General features: G+C 43.7%; 1 protein-coding gene across 2 annotated transcripts in view; it reads left to right on the top strand.

Moving 5' to 3' along the window:
* The window catches only part of PIK3CD (phosphatidylinositol-4,5-bisphosphate 3-kinase catalytic subunit delta), a 766,219-nt gene that overhangs the window by 469,116 nt on the left and 273,229 nt on the right, over positions 1-23,874 (top strand). For both annotated transcript variants that reach the window (XM_086921389.1, XM_086921391.1), the window contains exons 13-14: positions 1,485-1,652; positions 15,620-15,741. In XM_086921389.1, coding sequence (XP_086777515.1) covers positions 1,485-1,652; positions 15,620-15,741 — 290 coding nt within the window. The remainder of the gene's footprint in view (positions 1-1,484; positions 1,653-15,619; positions 15,742-23,874) is intronic.

Below are 23,874 nucleotides of genomic sequence, written 5' to 3'. Positions count from 1 at the left end.
CCTAAAGCGCGATTCCGAAGGTTCCATCGAAGTTCGGTTGGAAGTTCATTCCAATATTTGCTTGCTAGGAACCTAAAGGACCGTCCTCCCATCCGTGCTCACCAATAATGTCATTAAACATGTCATGGGTGAGGTGACAAGCAGTGGATGGCAAGGGCACAAGTTACATTTTGCTCATTAAATGATAGTTTGTGAATTTCTGTGTTTTGTTTTTAAATATCACGTTTTATGTTATTTCATCAGTTAACTATAACATCACTTTAAACATTGTGTTTTTTCAGTGAATCTATAAGGTTTAAATGACGTAAGCTAAGGTCTTTTTACCATACCCATCTATAAAATCACTTTAACCTGTTTTTTTAGTGAGTTCCTGTTTTTTTTTAACATATGGTAAGAAGTTATTACCACAACTAACTATAACATCATTCTAACCTTTAATTTGCCAGTATCTATCTATTGGTCTATCTATTTTTATGATACTTAGATAAAGAGTTAACAACAGTACATCTATACTTACCTATGTATACATACTTTGATGAAGTGGTAGAACACCAAAAGAAACTGATTGTCTGTAAGAATAGCTCAAAAACACCTCTTGGTTTACACAGAGTTTTCAGAATGGAGAGTGGAGATCATGTTTTCCCTCTATCCTTACATAAACCCAGAGCTGAAGGAATGGATGAGAGAGGTAGCTGCTAGTGTTACATTTCCCAAAACTTTGTCTCCCGAGTAACATATAGCATCTGTTCCTTCTACATCTGTGGCGGTAGAAGGAAAGAGGACAGAAAGAAAGGCCATACCTATGGTCATAACCTTTGTCTACAGAGAAAGGCCTGGGAGCATAGGGTTATAAAACCAAAGCCTTTCCTGGGTCTTAGACCCAGGTAAGCCCTCTACTTTCACATGACGTATCCGCTCATGTTTTTAAGGTAGACTAGCAGCAGACACCTATGGTCACGCACCCATGCGTTCCACATGTGTTTAGTTACAGGAAGAGGATATTACTAGCTGTTCTATAACTGAATAAAACAGTGCATTAAGGATAGAGGGAGAATATTCCCCTAAAGGGACAGACCTGAGCTTTTCATATCTTTAAGTACAAAGAGAAAGCCCCATAGAATCACAGAACATATCCCTTTAAAACTGTGCAGTTAGTGGCAAAGAATGCCTTTTTAAGTAATGTACACTGTTCGTCACTTGAATAAGAACACAGAGTGCACTTACCTCGGTTCACATACCTGATCTCTGCATTTTTGGAAGGCTAAAGGGAGAGGATAACCCCTCTCATGGTCATATAATGCCTTGGTCACAGCTTTCTTCCACCTACTACTGTGAGGGACCACCCACAAGCATTGCATAACAAATTCTTTTTCTAGAACACTATGAATGGAAAGAGAGGGCACCATTAATGTTCATTCTCTATGCCTAAAAGCTACATTTTGACAAGGATACATTATTTCTTCTTTTATCCTTCATGTAAGCAGCAGCTGTTTCTGAAGGACATTTTGGAGAAGAAGGGACCTATAGAACTGTACGAGCACGAGAAGGACTTGATGTGGAAGCTACGTCATGAAATCCGTGATCAATATCCCGAAGCTCTGTCCAAGCTCCTCCTGATCACCAAGTGGAACCGGCATGAGGACGTCAGCCAGGTGACATGGAGCCCTATGCGACTGAGATATGCATTTGTTTGGCAAAATACTATGCATGAATGGCCAAAGAACTGCTCCTCAGTCTCCAAGATGCTGCTCTTTGTGTCTCAGTAGCTCTGCAGCTGTATAATTTGGATAGGGTTTTTGGTTTTCAGTTCAAACAGATTATAACTGATAAAACACTACCAAAGGAAATATTTGCTTTTCAGTAGAAACTGAAAAATGCTGAATTTTGATGCACCGGTACTGCTTTGGTGCCTTCCGGTCGTAAAGTAGTGTATGTGATTTCTCTACTTCTAAGCACCTTTCCCTGATCAATACTCCCAGTGTGACCCACTTCAGCCATGTAAGCAACAAAATGACATCGGCATAGCCCAACAATGTAAAATAAACATAATTTATGGTGTAAACTGCCCAAGCAAAACATCAAGGCACCCCGCATTTCATGAGGTTTATTTTTACAAGGTTAGCTACTTTTTTGTACTTAACGCCTTGGGTGCTTGGGCTATTCTCCTCCTGTGCTGGAGGTCACTGTCAATGGATGGGCTCATGATGAGCTCAGCTCGTCATGAGCACACGAGCACCGTGCATCATGACGAGCTGAGCTCGTCATGAGCATCGAAGGGGTTATGCAGAGATTTCTGTTACCAGTGTGATCCCATGGCTAACAGCATACATATACATTTTTTAGCAGGCTCTGCCTCTAACCAGGTAGTAAGGAAACAACAAACCTGCCTATACTGAGAAGCTATTTTTTAGAGAACAACCGTTGTTGAAGCATACATGAAAAAATAGCATGAACACTTGCTTTTAGAATTGCAACGTTTACTTTAATTCTTTTCTGAAGACTATTATGATTTTTAGTCTTTTTTTGTCTTTTTAGTGCATGAGAATACAAAAAACATGAAAAATATTATACATTTATATACAAGCAAAAAACAAACATTGGTATGTACATAGTTCAGACAAACTCACACTCAACACATTCTTTGGCCATCCAATCATACCAAAACCACATTCATACTGGTCCCAGTGTCATGAAACAGTTGTGTAAAATAAAAAACAATCTCATTTGCTGGTTTTTACACGTTAATCAAACTTTTTCAAAATTTTAGGAAAAAGAAGAAAGTAATCTTTCAGTTAATTGACACATTCCATATAGAAAAGAATGACAAGGGACCGGGTCGGGTCGACGCGTTTCGAACCCAGTAATTCTGAGGGTTCTCTTCAGGACCACAGTTTAACTATAAAGAAAGAGGAAAACAATCGTCACTAATCGAAACCTGAGAGATCAACGTCTCAACCAATGTACAGTTTCCCTCAGCCTACCTCAACAAGTGGGTCAAGGCTCCACAGAAAGCGAGAGGAGACAGATGCATTCCCAGTGGAGAAGGAGCGAAAGGTGCTGCAAGAGAAAGGAGGTATACTCAATCTCGCTGTGCATTTCACACATAACTGTTCCTAGGCTGGTTTGTATCAAAGTGGGTCTGCGCGCTTACCTTTAAAGCAGCGCGTGTGTGCTCAAAAGGATGCTTCCCAGTCGGGTTGCGCTCGGTCCGGAGGTTCGGATCCGGCGTCACTGAGGCTGGGGAATGAAAAGGCGGAGATCGTGGGTTACCGTCACGCGAGGGTAATCGCATTGCCAATTGCTGGATGTCGGCGCTCACTGGCGCCTAGGTGTTATGCTTACCGTGATTTTTGCTCTGTTTCTAGAAGTCAGAGAATTATTCGAAGTACTCGCTCCTCACCCTGCAGTCAATGGCGGGTTACTGAAGCCTCACTGCGGTGTAGCTTATGGGTGTGGCTTCGCCCCGAGGGGTGTAGGGAAATGTAGTGCTGTTGATGATGTACCAAAAAGGATTCTGGGAGATGAAGTCCTCTTGCCAAATTCAAGAGTGGGTTTTATACATTTCAGAGATTTCATTTAATCCATTGACCGCTGTGTCATATTTCATGATCAGCAAAGCTTCTCTTTGGTTCAATCTTGTTTCCAAATCACCACCTCTGGGGTCATTTTCAATTTTGGACAGAACAGTCCACTTGAAATTATTTTTGTCATGTTTCTTAGTCAACCAATGATGAACTAAGGGCGCATTCTCAACTTCTCTGCGCAACCTGGATTTATGCTGAGTAATGCGTTGCCTGACCTCTTGGGTGGTTTTCCCAATATATAACTTGGGACAGGGGCATACAATCGCATATACAACATTCCTTGTTTTACAGTTTGTGAAAACTTCATGCTTCCAGTGGATGTTGTTGAACGAGAACAATGTCTCTTCTATGGTTTCATGACAACAAATGCAAGTTCCACATTTATGGTGTCCTTTAGTCTGTGGAAAGCCAAATAGACTTCTTAGGGTCGGGGGTTTTTCAATGGGTAGTGCTGCCCTCACAATATGATTAGCCACGCTCTTTTCTTTTTTAAAAGCAAACAAAGGCGGATTCCTAAAGTCCTCATGCAAGTCTTTCACTAGATGCCAATTTAGATTTATCAACTTCTTGAGTTGATTTGCAGCAGGGCAAAAGGTTGACACACACACCACTCGATTTTGCTCCGCTCTAGCTTTCTTGTGCATTAATGTCTCACGTGGCGTCCACCATGCTCTTTTAAGAGACATTTTTAATAGTTTCCTCGGATATCCTCTTAGGAGAAGCCTCTCCATAAGTAAATTTGCATGCTCAAAATATTCCTCTTTGCATGAACAATTCCTTCGAATCCTGAGGAATTGTCCAAATGGTAAATTTTGTCTCAGACTTCGCGGATGGTTACTTGTGAACAACAGTGCTTTATTTCTATCTGTTGATTTTCTAAATAAAGTTGTTTCCAGGCTTCCATTGCGAGGTACAACTTGTACGTCCAGGAATGTGATGGATTGGTTAGAAGATGTACAATTAAATTTTATATCACTTGTGCGTCCATTAAGCCATTCAACAAACACATTGAGAGTTTCAAAGTTCCCAGTCCAGATGAGGAAGACATCATCTATATATCGCATGTAATGCGAAATCTGGTTACTGAAGGGATTGTCATTGTAAATGAATTTTTGCTCGTAGAGACCCATGAACATGACCGCTAATTCCGGGGCAAATGGACACCCCATAGCTACTCCCTTAACCTGAAGAAAGTATTCGGAATCGAAAGTAAAAAAATTCTTTTTCAGTGCGAAAGATGCCAGCTGAAGGATAAATTCTGAAGGGACCTGACACGGTCTAACACGTGTGTCCAAGAAAAATGAAAGTGTCTCAAGAGCTTGATCTTGAGGGATCTGAGTGTACAGCGAAACGACGTCTAGCGTCACTAGAAGCTGGGTGCTTTGTTCGAACGATATTGTGCTGATTCTTTGGAGGAAAGCCGTGGTATCTTGAAGATGTGCTGGGATCTCTTCAATGAAGGGTTTTAAGAAAAAAAATCAATATACTTGGCGACTGGTTCTAATAAGGATTCGCACCCAGAAACTATAGGGCGTCCTGGTGGATTTACTTCATCCTTATGAATCTTTGGTAGTAGATAAAAAACTGGAGTTCGTGGATTCTTATTCTGTAAAAATGCCAGTTCTTTAGGTCCGACAAACCCTAGATCGAATCCTTTCTGAATCGCTAGAAACAATTCGCTTTGAATTTCAAGTGTGGGGTTTTTTGTAATGCGTCTGTAACATGAGTTGTCATTGAGTTGGCGGTAACCAGGTAGAGCAGGAATAGGCATACATAAGATGTTACTATTACATTTATTACCCCATTCCTTACTTGGTATCTGGAGACAAAGAATATGCTACTGTGACACTTGCTTGTATTAGAAAAGCACTGAGCACCCCACAATATATATATATCTCATGTCTTGAATTGAAGATTTTCATTCAGTTGCTCTTTTCTCTTTCTGTGAAGAATATAGAAGCAGGAAGGTGTGTTACCAGATGTGTTCACCATTAACCTTTGATCTGCTGCAATCACAATCGCATATTATTGCCGGGCAAACATATTTCCATTCATGAAATTCAGGGAACAAAAAGACAAAGTAAAAAAAAAATCAGAGCACAAGGAAACCAAGAAAAAAAAAGAATACATTGATATGGTGATCAAAGATATCAGATGAAATACTATCAGAATTAGCTAAAACAATTGACCCCTTATGAGTCTTCTCCATGATGGTTCCTGGTTTCTAGCTGCCTCATGTGAACTAGTATACCACCTGATCAAAAGAGATCTAATTTATTCTCTCATCAAAAGGTTGTCTGGGTCTTATTACACTACTCATGACAAGGCTAATATGTGGTCTTGCTCCTTTGATTTAGTTTTTGTATTTTTTTATACTTTATTACTCATATATGGAATTACACCAAGTTTGTCCAGGAGTGATGGATACTTCTAAACACAGATTTCAAACCTTATGAATATCCCTAGGTATCAGACTGATATCACAAACTCTCGTAATAGTGCTGGTGCTCCAAAAGGTGGTGCTACTGACCTCCGATCATGATGACACACAGTTGCATTATGATGCCACCCCTGTATGCTGAGGTCAGTTTCTTTTTAACCAAAACCAAAGAGGCAGATCTGGAGCTCCCCTCTTACCGATATAAGTTTCCACCATATTCTTAAATTTTCAACTTTGTCAGTGTGCACAAATGTCCTGCAAAGATGACAGGTTTCATGTTGGGCCGCCAGTGTGAGAATCAGAAGTTGGTGATGGAACCACCATTGGGTGCCTCAGGACCAGCCATGACTCAAATCCATTCAACCTAGATGTACCAAAAGGCCTTCAGGGAAGGAGAGGCCGAGCTCTAAGTCACAGAACACAAGAAGTAAGGTTAGTCTCAGTCGAGGAAGAGGTATAACAAATGCATACGAAGCTCCTCTACTTCCATATGCTCGTGCTCTAGGAGGAGGTCATAAAGTCATTGGGCCCGATTCACAAAACTAACTTAAGACAAAATCCTAAACTTACTACCATTTTGGAATCCACGGAAGACACTTACTCATTTTGGTATTCACCGAAGGCACTTACTCATTTCGGTATTCACAGAAGGCATTTAGGAGTCCTAAAGTTACTCCTAACTTTAGGACTCCTAAAAGCCTTCTGTGAATACCGAAAGTCTTAAAGTTAGGATTTTTCTCAGTTTAGGAGTAGTATAGTTAGGAGTCCTAACTTTAGGACTTCTAAATGCCTTCTGTGAATACCAAAAGTGTTTGAATTCTGCAAAAGAGGGAATAGTTCTGATTTTCGGGGGGGGCGGGCGGGGTTGGGGTGTTACTAGAATTTCCAGATTTTGGGCTCGTTCCTATCGAAGGACCTGGCCACGTTTTTTTGTTTTTTTGATTTCAGCTGGGTGTTTGAGCTTCTGAGGTTCCTGTTCTGACTGGTTTTTTTTTAGTTTGGCAGCCAGATATTTGGGTTTGCCGGTATGCAAGGTTTTGTGTTTGAGGCAGGCTGTTCTGAAGCTCGCCCGCATTTTGACTAGGAGCCACTTGAGTTCTCTGAATGCAGGTGAAATGTGATCAAATTTCTTGATTCCGGTGACCATTCTGGCTGCCGCGTTGAGAGTTGTTTTGAGGGGAGCAAGATGTAATTTAGTTATTTCTGAGAGGGCTGCATTCCCATAGTCTAGTCTTGACAGCACCAATGATCGGGTGGCTTGTTTGAGATCTTTGGGCGGGATGAAAGGTTTTATTTTGTTCAGTAGCTACAGATTAAGGAAGACTCTCTTAGCGGAGTTCTTAATGTGTCATGTCCAGAGTCGGCCAGGGTGAGGTTCCCGTTGAGCGCATCAATAGATTTTAGCCATTCAGCAATTTGGGGGTTCTCTTCTTTGTTCAATATGAGGAGTAATTTGGTTTTGTCAGGATTCAGTTTTAAGTGGTTACTTGAGAGCCAGTCTTGGACTTCTCTCAGTATGTAATTGAGTCTTAGAATGTCTTTGATGGAGAAGGTTTCCAAATAAATTTGAGTATCATCAGCATATAGGTGGAAGGGAATGATAGCTTTTTTGAGTAGGGTGCTGAGGGATTCCATATAAATGTTGAAAAGTTTCAGGGAGACCACTGAACCTTGAGGGACTCCCCAACTGACTGGGTGAAGGTCAGATGCAAAGTTTTTGATTTTGATTCTCTGGGTGCAGTTGTGTAGGAAGGAGGAGAACCATTGGAGGACCACCTCATCGAGTCCGGCCCTTTCTTGGAGAACCTTAATGAGAAGTTTGTGATCTACTGTGTTGAATGCTGCTGATAGGTCTAGGAGAATGAGAAGGCAGCATTGGTCTGAGTCAAGTGATTTGTGGATATCGTCGAGGATGTTGAGGATCGCGGTTTCAGTGCTGCAGCCTTTCCTGAAGCCAGACTGATCGGAATCAAGGAGGTTGATACTGTTCATTTGTTGGGTTAATTGTTGGAGCATGTATCTTTCTAGGGGTTTGGATAGAAGAGGAAGCTTAGAGTCCGGTCTAAAGTCATTCAAATCCTTTATATCCAGGCCATTTTTTTTCGGCAGTGGTGTGATTTGTCCCACTTTGAAGCAGTCTGGAACGACTCAGCTTTTTAGAGAGCTGTTTGTTATTGCACCAGAGTGGGGCTAGGGAGAGTTTCAGCTTTTTGGTCAGTTGGACGGTTATTGGGTCTAGGACGTGAGATGAGAGATTGGAGGTGGAGATAAGTTTGACTATCTCAGCTTCTTGAATGGGATGGAAGAGTAGCCAGGGTTTGGTGGGGGTAAGGGAGCGACATCATATGCCCCAGACGAGCTGCTATTGGTGGGGGGGGGTGCTATTGATGTCCCGTGAGAGCTTGATCTTGGTGATCTTGTTATTGAAGAAGTTAGCAAAGTTGTCACATAGTTCTTTGGACGCCTGCACTGAGGACGTAGCGGGCTTGGAGGTTTGTTGTCTGATGATGATAAAGAGCTCCTTGGGTCTATTTTTTGCGCTGTCCAGTGTGGAGCAAAAAAGGTGGATTTTTTGTTCTTTATGTGACTGTTGTACTTCTTCCGGACTGTTCTGAGTTGTTTGTGGTGGATAGTAGTAGGATTGTTCCATCTTTCTGTGGCTCTTAGTTGTCTCCTTTCGGCGTTGATGTCTGAGTCAAACCATCATCTGGAAGGAGTAGTTCAGTTTTTGTTTTATTTCAGGGGTGCTAATTGATCAAGCATGACCACCATATTTGAGTTGTAGAGCGAGGTGAGTTCAGTTGTGGAGAGGTGATCATTGGCGCTGGGGAGGAGCGCGCTTATCCTTTCATCCAGGATGCCCAGGGGAATCTGGGTGAGATTTCTAGTCCATTTGTGTGGGTCTTGCAAGGGTGGCAGGGATAGCACTATTTTGGTTAATGTGGAATAAGATAATGTGGTGGTCTGACCAGTCCACGGGGAGTATGTGGTCAATCGTAATTGTGTTTCGTTGAGTGATGATGGCTTCCAAGGTTGCTCCTTTAATGTGCCTTTCCTCTGAGCAGTGTAAGGATAGATTGTTGTCACAGAGAAGATTGTTTAGAGTTTAAATTAGTTACACGTTAAGGTCACCAAGGATTAGGTTGCTAGCATCTCCGAGTGAGCCGTGGGCAATCAGGTCGGAAAAGTGTTCCCCGAATGTGGAGGTGTTGCCTGGTGGGTGATAAAGAAGGTGGCAGAGTATTGCACTATTTTCCCTAGTCTTGATGTTGATGGTAAGACATTCAAAGGAGCTGTACTTGCAAGTGCCCCTTTCCATGAAGGCGATGTTGTCCTTGTGTATGATAGCTACACCTCCACCTCGTTGATCTTTTCTGTTTTTGTTGATAATAGTAAAACCTGGGGGCACAAGCATGTCCAAGCATGGTGAGGAGATCTCATTTAGCCAAGTCTCTGTGATGAACGCAATGTCTATGTCCTGCTGGAGGATGGTTTCTGCTAGTTCAGTTGCATGCTTAGAGGCTGATCTGCAGTTAATGAGCATGCAGTTGGTGGAAAGCCCTCTTTTGCTGTGATTTTTTCAGGGGGTGCCCTAGGTATGGTGGTGAGGAAGGGCGGGGGTCTTAGGTGTTTAGTGAGGGGGTAGTCTCTTCTGAAACCCGTGATAATTTGGATTTTGGGGAAGCTGTAGGAGAGTCGTACGTTGAGGCTAGATCAGGCGCTTCTTCTGCAGACATTGCGGCTTTGGTTCTTATAGGTCTCTGTGTCAATTCTAGTGGGTCTCTGTATCCGGGTAGCGTGGGTGATTAAGGACCCGATAGGGTACTTTAAGTGGTTGGAACTGGTCGGAGTGGGAGTCCTAGGAGGGGATTGCCGGGGATTTCGGGTTGTCGAGGTTGGTTAAGATTTCGTTTAGGCCCAGTCCTAAGTCCTAACAGCTACATATTTCCCGTAAACCACCATTTTTAATGTCTCCCAGACTCCCCGCAAAAGAACTCAGTCCCTTCTTTCTGATTAAAATGTGCCTCTTTGTTGTCCAATTTCCTCTCCATAGACTTTATCACTCAGAAGAGAAAGGCATGGGTACCAGGTCTTGTTTTGGGGATGGTTTCTAAACGGCAATCCTAGTTAGACTGCCGTGTGATCTGACACTGAAAGTGACACTCTCTTGCTGATATAGTGGAAAAGCGCAGTGTTACTTATAAGTCCTTGTCTGAGAGAAGTGGACATAAGGTTAATATGTATATTCAGCATCTAATGCATGCCATTCCCTCCATCCATTTCTAATTTTCATAACCTGCAACATCTGTTTAAACTTACTTACAAAGATCCCTCCGAGCTTCTATCTTTTTGTGGGCCCCAACATTCAGGTCCCCAGCAGTAACAATCCTCCACCTTGCCAATTCAGTGAGAGTTGGAAGAATTCCTCTCAGAAATGTGTCTTTGAGCAATTTTAGATGAATATATTGTAATTAGCAGCAGCTGTATTGCAAAGGAAGCACTAGTCAGGAGTAGATATCGGCCCTCGTTGTCAAGCTGGGGGGTCTGTAATGACTAGCGACACGTGCCTCTTAATGAAGGTTTCCACCCCATTGTCTTTAGTTTTAACAGAGGAGTAGGCAGCAAGAAATTCCCTTTGTCTTACCCTAGTAATTAAAATTTACTAAGATGTTTGAGGCCACACAGAATACTGCAGAAGATGGGGCTTTACATGGCTTCTGTAGCTTTGCTTTCCAGATACACTGGTATATTGAACGCGGGAAGTCCTGGTATTACACTCGCCTCAACTTCTTGCAGCTTTCAGCACTTCCTTCTTTTTATTAAAGTAATTAAAATTTACTAAGATTTTCGAGGCCTCACGAAATGCTGCAGGAGATAGGGCTTTACCTGGGAGCCCTGTCAAAGTGAATGGTGCGGGGGTTCTTTCCTAGGAGGGTCGCACATATCCCTACCAGAAACGCCTTTAGATTGGAGCTCTCTCTGTCTTGATTCACAGGTTTTCTCATCTGGCCCGGTTATCCAATTCTTACATTTTCAAGATAGCATCTAAAGTTTCTGCTCCATGGGTTTCTGAAGTAGTGTGGCTCACTGGTTAGAGGCGGCAGACCCGAGAGCAGAGGACGGCCCGGGACCAGGGTTCGATTCCCGGCGCGTCAGGTTTCTGGACCAGGGTCAGCGGACTCGATAATTCTCTCGCCTCGGTGCCCACTCTGATCAGCGATCACACTCGGCAACTCTGGGCATTAGCTTGCCTCATCTTCACTAACGGCCCCACCAGACCGCCGGGGATGCCTGGTCTCACCCTGGAGATACCCATTAAGGGACCATCTCTCAGGGAAGCCAGGAAGGGTTTCGCAGCGGTCGAAGCGCCTTGGGACCCTACGGGTAAGTAGTGCGCTATATAAATGCCAATACATACATATATACATACATTCAGAGCTCGTTTTACATGTTTCTCGTGTCATATTCCTGCCCTCCACCTCCAGCACTCTAGTACCTACAGAGCACACATTCTTTTACAGCTCACAGATCATAGAATTCAGATCTGTGAGCACCTCAAATATTCTCTTTTCGATATCACTCATAAGGTATTTTCGCAGTTATTGTGTAATCAAGCACAGGCTGTCCAGAAGTTCTGCTTTCGAAATTGCCAAGCTTATACCTTGTTGCTCTGCGATGTTCGCATTTAATGCGTGTGTGTGCCTCTGATGGTCTTGACCTGACCGTAGACATATCCAGAATGCCAATACTCTCTTACTGAGCAGATTTATGTTTGGGAGATCGGCATTTGGGGGAGAGGCCAATAGACTTACTGTTTGTACCTCAGGGAAGGGGTGTCGAATCAGTTGTTTCCAACAAGTGTTACCATAGAAAGGCCAGTGGTCCGAAGGAGGGTTTCCCTACCCTTCTACCCAGTTCCCCCCCCCCCCCCCCCCCCCAAGGCAGCTCAAAGTCTCATACATTTTGTCTGTGGGAGCCGATGGCCTTTGCATCTCTGATTTCCTGTGTGTATCCTCCAGGACTCCTCAGTGTCAGTGCTGTCGTACCTCCACCCCAACGCAACCCCTATGTCCTCTGCAGACACCAATCTTATTCAGCCCTGTTTGCATTCTGACCCCATTCATCCCCCCACCTTCTATAGTCTGGGTCGAGTCCGTCTTGCGAACACAAACTTTTACGGCACCCCTGCCTTAGCAATGGAGTAATTTTTACGGCTGGATGACCCTTAGTTATTTGATATTTGATATTTGATATTTATTGATTTTTATATAGCGCAACTATCGCTCTGGAAGGAGCATCTTGGCGCTGAGCAAGCAGAAGAGACCAACTTGATGGGAATAGGAATCAGATGGCTGCGAGTTATTACATCGTATGCCAAAAGTATAGGGAGAATGTGGAAAATGTTGGTTCTGTTGGGTACAGAATTGATTCTAAGTTAACTGAATAACAATACTCAAACCTTTCAGTAATAATCAATCAAAAGCGAAGAGAAGAAAAGTCAAATACTATGAATGAAAGAGACATAAACAAAACACACCAACATTAAATCAATCAAGGTCTGTATTTAAGGATAAATCCATATTTTCTTTACATTTTATGGTGTTGAAATGATATTAACAGGCTGTCAAGGTTCATGAACATGTAATTTGTTCCAACGGCGCAAGTGATATAGTGAAAAAAGTGCGAAAAAAAGTGCTGCCCTATTGATGCGATTCATCACCATCTAGGACGCCTTCCATAGTCATTGTGAGCCCAACCCATGGTGGACCATTCCCGGAAGACCATTCTTGCAAAGTCCCTTTTATCACCTTGTCCTGAGGAAGACCTGCCGTGCCTATCAGTAAATCACACACCCCATCAGGTCGAAACGTCGACGTGCTCGTGATAATCCTGACCCTAATTTCTCCCCCGTCGTGAAATGGAAACTTAAAACTCCAAGCGGCGCAGAGCTTTGTCTACGAAGGAATGGATGTATTTTGAACGACCAGTTTCATCATTGCGTCCAGCACTGTATATATCTTGTTCACATTCAGTACTTTTTTTCACACTTATTTCACCATATCACTTGTGCCGTTGGAACAAATTACATGTTCATGAACCTTGACATCCTGTTAATGTCATTTCAGAACCATAAAATGTAAAGAACATATGGATTTATCCTTAAATACAGACCTTTATTGATTTCATTTTGGTGTGTTTTTGTTTTTGTATTTGTTCTTGTTTCTTTGATTAATGGTATTTGCCTTTTCTCCCCTAAGCTTTTCATTGATTATTACTGAAAGGTTTGAGAATTGTTATTCAGTTAACCTAGAATCAATTCTGTACCCAACAGAACCAATATTTTCCACATTCTCGTACACCCAGGTTGTGAGAGGCACTGTGCCACCCCATTACACTTGATGTAGAAGTATAGGGAAAGCACTTCTGCAGACGCCTTCACATTTCTGCTCCTGCCACCGCCAAGCCCATTCCCCAGGTAATTATATCTTAGCCCTCTTGAGCCCATAATCCTCTGTGCTTTTTGGTTTAAATATTTTGTATTCAGGGTTAAGAAAAGCAAAAAGTATTGAAAATGTCAGACAACCTTTGACTCAATCTCCAAGCCCCCTATTTCAATTATATAACAACACCAACAGAACAAAAATACAACAGAAAGCAAAGCAGGGGAAAAAGGGAAAAGAGAAGCAAGGGAGCAAACTTGGTGTAAGAAAGTAAGAGGTAATAGGGTAGAGTAGAAATAATGAAAGGGGGGTTTGCACACCAGGGGGCAAGCCCCTTAGGATGTTTGCTTGTAATTTAAATGCATATGTGTCTTAAATCTGCTCACCCAAACCCATGTCATACATTTAGCACCAAACGGTACATCTAGCGATGAGCTTTAAAACTCATGGCAAATGCCAGGTATCAGGTTGCACCTCTACTATACAATTAAAAATTTGATGTGTGTCCATCCAGAAATGATTACCCTGATTCCACATGAGAGAATATATACTTCCTGTTTTTGTACCAGACCCTGAGCCTTGTATGATCCCATACACAGCTCTTACAACAATCTCCAAAATATCTCCGTGGATCACTTGCCATTTGTGTCTCTTCTGCAGAGTCTCCGCACCAAAGTCAAGAAAAAAATTAAAAGGATTTACTCTGTGGCTGCAGAGCATCTCTGAGGGTTTAAGGAAGTTTCCTTATATAGAATCAGTTCTCTAATGCCAAGATCCTCGAGTGTAACAATGATAGTCCCACAGTCCAAGTATGTTTTCACATTGGTGCTCTTGAGGGGAGTTTGTAAGCTGTGTGTACCAATGCACCCTTTTTCCATTGGGAGAGTGAAGTGTTCTTTAAAAAAGGCACCTGCCACTTCCAGTTAGTGTGTGTCAGCAGCAGTTGGTAAAAAACCCAGTTCACCAAAATTGTCCACCCTCATATAATGTTCTGGCATTCCAAGCTTGTGGTCTGTGAGGAACATCGATCTGTCACAATGTTTTGAGCCCCTCTATGCTACTCGTGCTTGCCCGCACTATCTTCCTACCGTAACCTTAATCGATTCCCGCTTTGTCTCTACTGCAGTGATGGATTTTTATATTTCTTGCTTACTTTCTGCTGTATGGAGTCTAATGCTCCCATTATAGCTTTCTGTCCCATAACAAGAGCACTAATCATTATGCTGTCCTCTAGATTTGCATCTCCTCTGCTCCACAATCAACAGGCTGCTAGGCTTGTACCTGGGCTGTCAATAAAAGCAGCCTCTCTTCGAGTCCCCCCTTTGCCTTGCCCACTTCTGCTCTCAAGCTGGATCAGGATACCTACTTGAGTTGCAGATCCAGGTTAAATCGAAGCCAGACATGTCCTGGAAGGGTGCCCCACCAACTGCAAGTGCGGAAGGGCCCAAGCCCTCCTCGCAGTAGGCTCTGGGTACTAATGTTGCCCGGACTTCCCACAACTACGTTTTGAGGCACCGCAATAGCTTCTCTACCACCTTGAAACCGATCCCTTTGGTCACCAACAGTTTCTGCTCCCCATGCTATTTAGCATCCTCAACTGTCACCAAGGGCCCAAAACGCAGGACGCAGTCTGATCCTCCAAGTGGAGTGGCCATCTTGCCTGCCTCCAGTTTCCTCCCATTTTGCTGTGCTTTTCACATGTGGATTTGAATCCCATCCTCATCACCAGTGTAGCAAAGTTCCTTGTACGCAATAACCAGCTGCGACTTCACAGTACAAACAAGTTGCTTTTTTATTTACTGTACAGTGTAGGTTCAATAACATCAGGTTTCTGTTGAAAGTTACAAGTATATATCTACAGGATACACCACCACGAACATCGCTGTTCCCTGTTTAGCCTCTCTTCTCAGCTAGCATGGCTGCCAGACCAACATTCCAAGTGACCCTCATCACTGCATACAGCATCATACTACTTATGTAGCAATGACACAAATAAAGTAGGGTAAATAAGATGGAACACCGCTGCACTCTAGCCACAAGCATACTCACCAGAGTGAATTGTTATAAAGCTATCTGTGCATTCATTCATTTTAGGTAGTTTGTCTTGCACATTATGCTGTATCCATGCATACACTAACTTTCTTACGTTGCAGATGGTGTATCTGATGCAGTCTTGGAAGGAGGTGTCTGTGCTCAGTGCTCTAGAGCTACTGGATTTCAGCTTCCCTGACCGCTACGTGGGCTCATTCACAATCAGCTGCCTTAAGAAACTGTCGTGAGTATGAATGCCCTGTAGAATAGTGGGTACTCTTTGATGCATGTATATTTGCAGTGTAGTGCCTGTCACTCATTTCTACTCTTTTCTTCATATTTTCTGTTACTTTTCACCCTACATGCCATTTATCATGATTTATTTTTGGAATTTCACCTTTTCTCTTTTGCCTTGTTCTCCTTCCTTTGCGACTGGTGGGGAAATTTCCACACTGTCAGACACGAGCAGAAAAGGCTTCTCTAAAAATAATGCTATCACACTGAACCTGTTAGAGCCTTCTATGTATGAGCTGTCCGCAATCTCATACCTGCTTCTTCAACTTCAACATATTTCTGTTCTCCCTAGCTATCTCACAGGGCTGAGGGGTTACCATCGCTGGCAAGTCCCCTTTTTTGGTTAATAATGGACAAGTTACTTACCTTCATTAGTGCCTTATCTGGTAGAGACTCGATCTAGTTGCAGATTCCTTACCTTAGAATTATCCCCAGGCATCAGACTGGATCTGAAACATTTTAGTGAGCCGTATCCCTGTGTGCCGGTAATTGGCATTGATCAGCTTCACGTGGTGTCGTCCGCCCCAGAAGTGACATGTGCAGTGTTTATAAATGCACCAACCCAGCATACTGACGTCAGTTACTTTTCGTGAGTTTTGATGCTAGAAGCACGGGGCAACAAAGAACACTGACCAATGATGGGGAAAACTAGGGGCCTGAGAGGTGGAAAGCCCTGTCCCTAGAAATCCGTTCACAGAGCGGGTAGGATGGGTTAGATAGAGTCTCTACTAGATAAGGCGCTACAGAGGGTAAGTAACTTGTGCCTTTTGATAGAGACTTCTAGCTTCAGACTCCTTAACTTAGAATAGATAACCAGCAATACCTCCCTGGAGGTGGGTCTGTGAAACAATTTCACATCAAAAGTCCTGCAGGACTGAACGGACAAAGTTCTAGGCAGTAGTGTTTTGTGAACATGTGGAAGAAAGCCCAGGTTGATGCCTGGAAGATGTCCAGGACCAGGACCTCTCATGCTAATGCAGTAGTCTGAGCCTTGACTCTGGAGGAATGAGAATACAAACCCTCAAGAGGTTGCTTCTTGGCCAAGTGTGTAGCATAGTTTATTGCAGAGCACAATCCATCGGGAGATGGTCCATTTCTGCACAGCCTTTCCCTTCTTTGCTCTGACATACCCCAACAAGAGTTGGTTGTCCACCCAGAATTCTTTTGTGTGGTCAAGGTAGAATGACAATGCTCGTTTTGTGTCCAGTCAGTGAAGTTCCTCCTCTTCCTTAATCGTATGTGGCGTAGCATAAAAAGTAGGAAGAGTGATGGACTGGCCATCACGAAAGAGAGTGATATATTTTCTAACAATGGAATCTCTAGTTCGTAGACCCAGCTTGTCTGGGTATATGTTCAGGTATGGAGGCTTAAGTGACAAAGCCTGAAGCTCACTGACCCTTCAGGCAGATGTTGTTGCCACCAGGAAGGTCAGTTGTGCAAGGGCTCATAGGGGCCGCACATCAGGAACGACGGGACTAAGGTCCCACTCTGGCATGATAAAGGGAGAAGGAGGATACATATGTTGCAAACCTTTCAAGAAGCTATGTACAAAAGGGGAATTGAAGAGGGATGACTGGTTAGGCAACCACAGAAATGTTCAGATAGCTGAAAGGTGCCCAGAACAGAGTCCTGTTAGGCAAGGGAAAGAATAAAGAGAAGAACCTGAGAAAGGGGAGCGGAAAGAAGGGTCAATCTGTTACTCTGCACACAATGCTACAAACTTGCCCTAACGGTAAGCATATACCATTTTGGTGGAGGGATGACTGGCTGCCAGAATAACATCACAGACTTCAGGCAGAGGTCGAAGGCTGTCAACTGTCACCGCTCAATCTCCATGCAAGAAGGCGGAGTGTTGACGGGTTTGGATGGAAAATCCTCACCTGCTGCTGTAACAGAAGATCCTCCTGAAAGGGCTGCCTGATCAGAGGGCCGACAGCCATGCTCATCCGCTCAGGATTCCAGCCTCTCTGAAGCCATTCTGGGGCCACAAGGATGACTTGGGCCCGGTCATTCCTGATCTTCTTGGGAACTTTGAGCAGGAGTGGTATGGGCGAAAAGACGTACAGGAGGCCTGATATTTACTTGACACAAAAAATCATCTAAGCGAGAGCTGTCTTGGAAACTCCAGCTCACAGAACTGCTGACATTGTGCATCTTGGCAGTGGCAAACAGATCTAACCAAGGCTTTCCCCACTGCTACAAGAAACCTTGCACCACCTCAGAATGCAGACCCCATTTGTGATCCACTAGGCTGAGTTAATCCGCCTTGGTGTTCAGAAAGACCGTCAGGTGTTGAACCACCAGGAAAATGATGTGACGTTCTAGCCATGTCCAAAGACGCAGGGCCAGTTGACAAAGGGTACTTGAACCCACTCCGCCCGGTTTGTTGCAGTACCACATGGAGGTGGTGTTATCCATGAAACCTGCCCTAGTTTTCCCTTGATGGAGGGTAGAAAGGCATTTAATGCCATATGAATTGTCCAGAGCTCTAGAGGGTTGATGCAGAGTCTGGATTTCGCAGGAGACAGGAGGCCTTTGATCACCATTTGTCCCAGATGGCTGCCCCATTGCTGCAGTGACACATCTGTCACTACTGTCAGATCTGGTTGTGGAAGGGAGAGGAGTTTGCTGCTGACTCAATCGCGGTTTGTTAACCTCCACTGCTGATCTTGTGCAGTTTTCTCCGATACCTGGATCATGTTGGTGAGATTTACTTGATGCTGGCCCAGTGGAACTTTGAGTTCCACTGCAGATCTGCATACACCAGTGGGCAGGTGTCTCCAGCAGGATGCAGGAGGTGATGAGTCCCAGCAGCCTCCGAGTGAGCGAAATCTAGGATAGAGGCTGAAACATCGGTATCATAGGCTGAATATCCTGGGCTCTCTGTTCAGGAGGATAAGCACAAACTGGTTATGTACTGGGATGAAATGTATGACATTGTACTGCATTCTGTCCATCAATTGTTCTTTTTGCATTTGTCTCCCCCGAGTGGGACGGGTATGCCCAGACATGGGTCCCGTGCTCTCCATGCCTCTGGAGTCAAGCTATCCTGGCTGATGAGGGATGAAAGTCCGAAACCGGTCTTAAGATGCTTGTTTCCAGTCCAGGGAGGACCTGTCCAGCCAGTTCGGGCTGGACTGTTGTATTGTATTGTATGTAATATTTATAAAGCGCGGCTATCACCCTACGAGTATCTTGGTGCTGTAGTACATGAATCATCAGTCAGTGGAAGATGCCAAAAAGAGTTTCAGAGAGAAGATCCCTCCTAACTGTCAGGTTCTAGGGAACAGCCACATTTTAACATTTTTCCTAAGCTGCAGAAGGTCTTGAAACTGCCTGATTTCCAAAGGAAGGCTGTTCCAAAGTTTGGCAGCGGCAGAGCTGAACACCCTGCCTCCTGATTTGGCTTTGCGAGTTTTCGAAGCTCTCACTAGACAGGCTGTGGTGGAACGGAGACACCTTAATGGACTGTTCCCATTGGGTGCAGGGTCAAGACTGATTTGCATATGCTGGGTCCAAACTGGAATGGCATGGTGAGCAAAAAAATGATGGATTGAAGCCCGGATCTCTGTACTGGGGTGAATGTATGACATTGTTCTGCATTCTGTCCATCAATTGTTCTTTTTGTCATGTCCAGAACAGCCTAGATAAAAGGAAGCATCTGAGAAGGGAGTAAAGTATGACTTGGGTACTTTGATAGTGAACCCTAGCGCATGGTGGAAGTTTGCTGTGGTCTGCAGTTGGGTGACAACAGCTTGGGGCAAGTCTGCCTTCAACAGCCAGTCATCGAGGTAGGGGAAGACTGTCACCCCATGATCTCCATTCATGGCCACACAAGGAGAAAAAGGGGATTGGGGTGACCAGGGGCCATTGAAAGCCGCTGGGACCTGGCCATAGCCCTGCTGCCTTTAAAGTGCTGAATACGCCTGGTCTTTGAAGAGACTGGAGCCATCAAAGGGAATGTCCATAAGTGAAGCTTGGACATCCCCAAGAAAGCCAGTCGCCCTCAACCAGACGTTGCAACTGTTGATGTAACCGTTCTGTCTAGTGAGGCAGTGGTGTCCAGTCCACATCGGATAGTGAACTTTGCTGAGTCCCTCCCACCATCAACCGCCTGTGAGACCATTAGCAGCACCTGTGCAACGTCTCCAACAAAGCTTGGGAATAGCGGCCCAAAGTTCATGTGGTGTTCATGGACCACAATGCCAGGCTGGTGGAAGAAAACATCTTTTTGCCTAAGAGTTCCAGCCCCTTGGATTCCAGATCTGATGGTGCGGTTGAGAATGTGCCAGGATTTACTTGGAGAGTGTAGGCTAGGACCACCAAGCTCTCTGATGTAGAGTGTTGCGTGAGGAAGTTGGGGTACCCTGGGGTGAGGCGGGCGGTGGCAGCGGGCAATAATCCTGTTCATTGCTGTCCTTTACTTTCCTGTATTATACTTGAGCCAAGTCTCAAGCAGAATATCAGTAAGAGCTTCATTAAACAGGAAAAGCGATTCAGAAGGGGACCATCCCAGTTAAAACACTTCTTTCAAGATGTTCGTCTTGACAGCCACCAAGGGCAAGCTAAGGTGCAAGACTTCTGCTGCCCTCCTCTGTTCTGTTGCAAATGACGCTTTGCCCTCCATAGCCACGGTAGGGGCAGAAAGCATGCCATTATCTGGAGAGGTATGCAGTCCACCGGTGCCCAACAATTACTCACACCAGTCCATGTTAGGGTCATAATGCAGGTTTTCTTCGGGGTCCCCTCCCTGAGCCCTAGCCCATAAGAATAGGGCAGAGGCTCTGGCCTGGAAGGGGACTGCCACTTGTCCAAATCCATCTTTGGATCCAAGCGACCTGACTGGTTCCGTAGTCTCTGGCGTGGATCCAGTAGAACTGCCCGAAGGCACACCAAAGGGTGCAGGCTGCCAAAATATGAAGTGCATAGCCTCATAACTTTCTCTTAGTTGGGTAGTACTATTAATTAGTTACAGACGCTGTTATGACATGTTTTGTCCGATTAATTTCCTGCTGGCTTGGAAAATAGAGTTAAGGATAAGATTCATATTTTTATCTCCAAACCTCCTCATATTCCTTAAGGGGTGGAACCCTTCTTTATTTGAAACACCTTACTGAGTGGAGAGGAGCTTTAGCGGCCTACCATACCCAAGAAGCAAAATGTAGACCACAATTCTGACTCTTCCAACTCAGATGTCTATGAAGAACCTCGTCCCTATACCAGCCATTTACTTTCTTGTATGAGAAAGGCCACAAATATTCTCAACTTGTGCCTGCCTACAAAACCTGCATCTCCTGTTCTGTTTTCAAGATTAGATCCATCTGCTATGCTACAGTCTTTCTTCAGTATACAATTCTCTTTAGTGGAACCTTACTCTGAAGAGTCAACATCAAAATCTTTACATTTTACATACAAAACATTCATGGATGAAGCTGATACTGGTATTGGACAACCAGCTAGCTAATCTGCAGTGGTTAATGCAGCCTTAGGGCAAGGCACCAATCTGATGCCTCATTAACCTTGATGCTGAACAAAGAGGCAACGCCACAGTAGAATCGGGCAAAAACTTCTTCCTGCCTTTCACTCAGGCCAATAAATACAGCCTCAGTTATTGCAACCTTCAATTTATAGAATTCTGAGCATTTAGTGAAGTTTGAATTTGCAATTACTCATGCTGCATTCCTTGTGATTATGATACTGCTATTATAGACAGCAACCGTTCATCTGAAAATTATTCTTAGTCCCATTCCAACGGGAGCAGTGCACCCCAAACTGCCAGGCCAGGATCCCTCCATGAGGGAACACAAGGTACCCCACACTGGTTTCTACGTACTTGGGCCTCATCAGGAGGGTGCTTGACAGTGAGAACGGGACCTAAGAATGGGCGGGCCATTCACACATTGGGCCTTCTCACTTAAAACAAGAGATGGGTGAAATGCTTGCATTCATTTCAGTTTGGTAATTCATCGTAACACAATGCAGTTAATTGTTTTGCTCACTGTGCCACCACAGGCAGGTACCTCCTTCTCCAGTGAACAACATTTTACTACCATAATTATGATGATCATACCAAGGCCTCGCCACGGACGAGATTAGTAGATCTACTGCATATTTCAGGAATCAGTGATGGCCTAGGCTGCACACAGCCTAATTCCCCAAAATGCTAATTTCCTGGGCAATTGAAACTCTTTAAAATGACATTGACTGGTTTGAAAAAACTTTTAATAAAATATGCACTAAAGCCTTCTCTGTTTAACATTCTGGCTTCTTGTTTTAAAGCATCTTTTTATTTGTATATCTCATCAAAAAAAAGGATGTAACAGAACAAAGGTGTGCACCATTCATAGTTTTGCAAAGTTTAATTAATTTACAATGGTGGTGCCTCCATAGACGATTCACTCAACGTACCTCTTCCACAGGTTATTCCTCTCTTGAAATCATTCAAGATCAGTGTACCTAATCCGCGGCCTCCAAACGTTCTTGAGCTTGTTCATACACCCTCTGATCTTATTCATTCCTCTTTTCTTTAGAATACAACAATCCCTATCCATTAATCATTTCCTTTCCTTTTTTGCCAAGAGCCAAGTATCCTTGCATTGGACAGTTTAGTCCCATTTAGGTAATATCACTCCTAATAGTTGTAAGACCATGGTATGCCATGATATCTTTATGACCACAATGATCCTTAGTACAATTTTGACTTTCACTTCCTGTTAGGTTTAAACAGGGTTTTAAATCACTCGTATAACTGTTGCTTGACCTATTCTTCATCTCACCATCTGGGATCCATCTCCAAAGTCGTATTTGAATCTTGTGCTGGCCTAGCTTATGTGTAAACCATTTCGTGGTCAGATTTCTTATATGAAGAGCCGTACATTGTCCTCACCAAGGATATTGTGGTTCCTCATATAGGGCCAGATGTACAACCATTCACTTTAGCGAGTCGCAAATTGCGACTCGCAATTTGCGACTCTTTAAAGTGAATGTACAACAGTGTCTCAAACACTGGTTGCGATTCCCAGTGGGGTCATAAATTGCATAACTCATCCGTATTCATGAGGCAAGCGCAATTTGCGACCCCATTTGGAATGGCTAGCACTCACGTGGATAGTGGCCTGCTGGGGTCAGCAGACCACCATGTCTGTGACTACTTTTTAAATAGAGTTGTTTTTTTAATGTTGCCTGTTTTCCTTAAAGAAAAATGGTCTGCATTTAAAAATAATAGTACATGGCATTGAGACTCGCTATTAGGAAGGGACGCCCCATCCTAATGGTGAGATTCACATACGCTATTTCGCAAGTCAGTGACTCGCAAATTAGCATTTGTACATGCCTGGACCATTTTTTGCTGTCGAGAGCAGACTGATCTCCCGTTTGCCACCGCAAAAATGGGTCGTACATTTAGCCCATAGTTCCTTACTTGGTTTTTGAATCCCCACTAGTGATTATGCTTTCTATTTTTCAGTCTCTAATGCATGATTCTGTGATGGAGGAACACTATAAAATGTAGTTGCTCTCTGGAGCTCTGATATATTCAGCCAGGAAACCATAAAGCCCTTTAGGGTTTATGAAGATCTGTGTATAACCTATGGTGTTCCTTCACTAAGCACACAACTTCCAAAGCCTCTATGGCAAGATGGTTAAAATCTCTTGCATTTCAAAATATTACAAAATTATATTGGCTCCTCAGAGATTATCTGAACAAATTCAGCATTGGTGGTATCCCGTTGACATGTCCCCTTGGTGGGTATTTGTAATATGGCAGTGTGGGTCACTGTACACACATTTGCACAGATTTCTCTCTGAATGCCTCTTCCATTTAAGCTGCAGATTTCACTCAGAAAGTTCAGTGCAGATTTTGGCTTGAGGTTTGACCAGGGACATACTTTCTCCTTGTGTTAAAGTCTGTGAAAAATCATGTTCTGAACAAGTTGGGATAGAGAAAGAGCACCACTACTTAATACCGAAAAATTACATCCTTGTGATTATGATACTCCTATTCCTTACTGTCCCTCAACCACCCCTGCAGCATGTGCTATGTTAAAAGCTGGCATTATATCAAACATGTTGTGACTGAGTGTTG

This window comes from Lissotriton vulgaris, chromosome 5 (assembly GCF_964263255.1).
Source record: "Lissotriton vulgaris chromosome 5, aLisVul1.2, whole genome shotgun sequence".
In the NCBI taxonomy this organism is placed as follows: domain Eukaryota; kingdom Metazoa; phylum Chordata; class Amphibia; order Caudata; family Salamandridae; genus Lissotriton; species Lissotriton vulgaris.
This window is presented reverse-complemented; position numbering and strand designations above follow the sequence as displayed.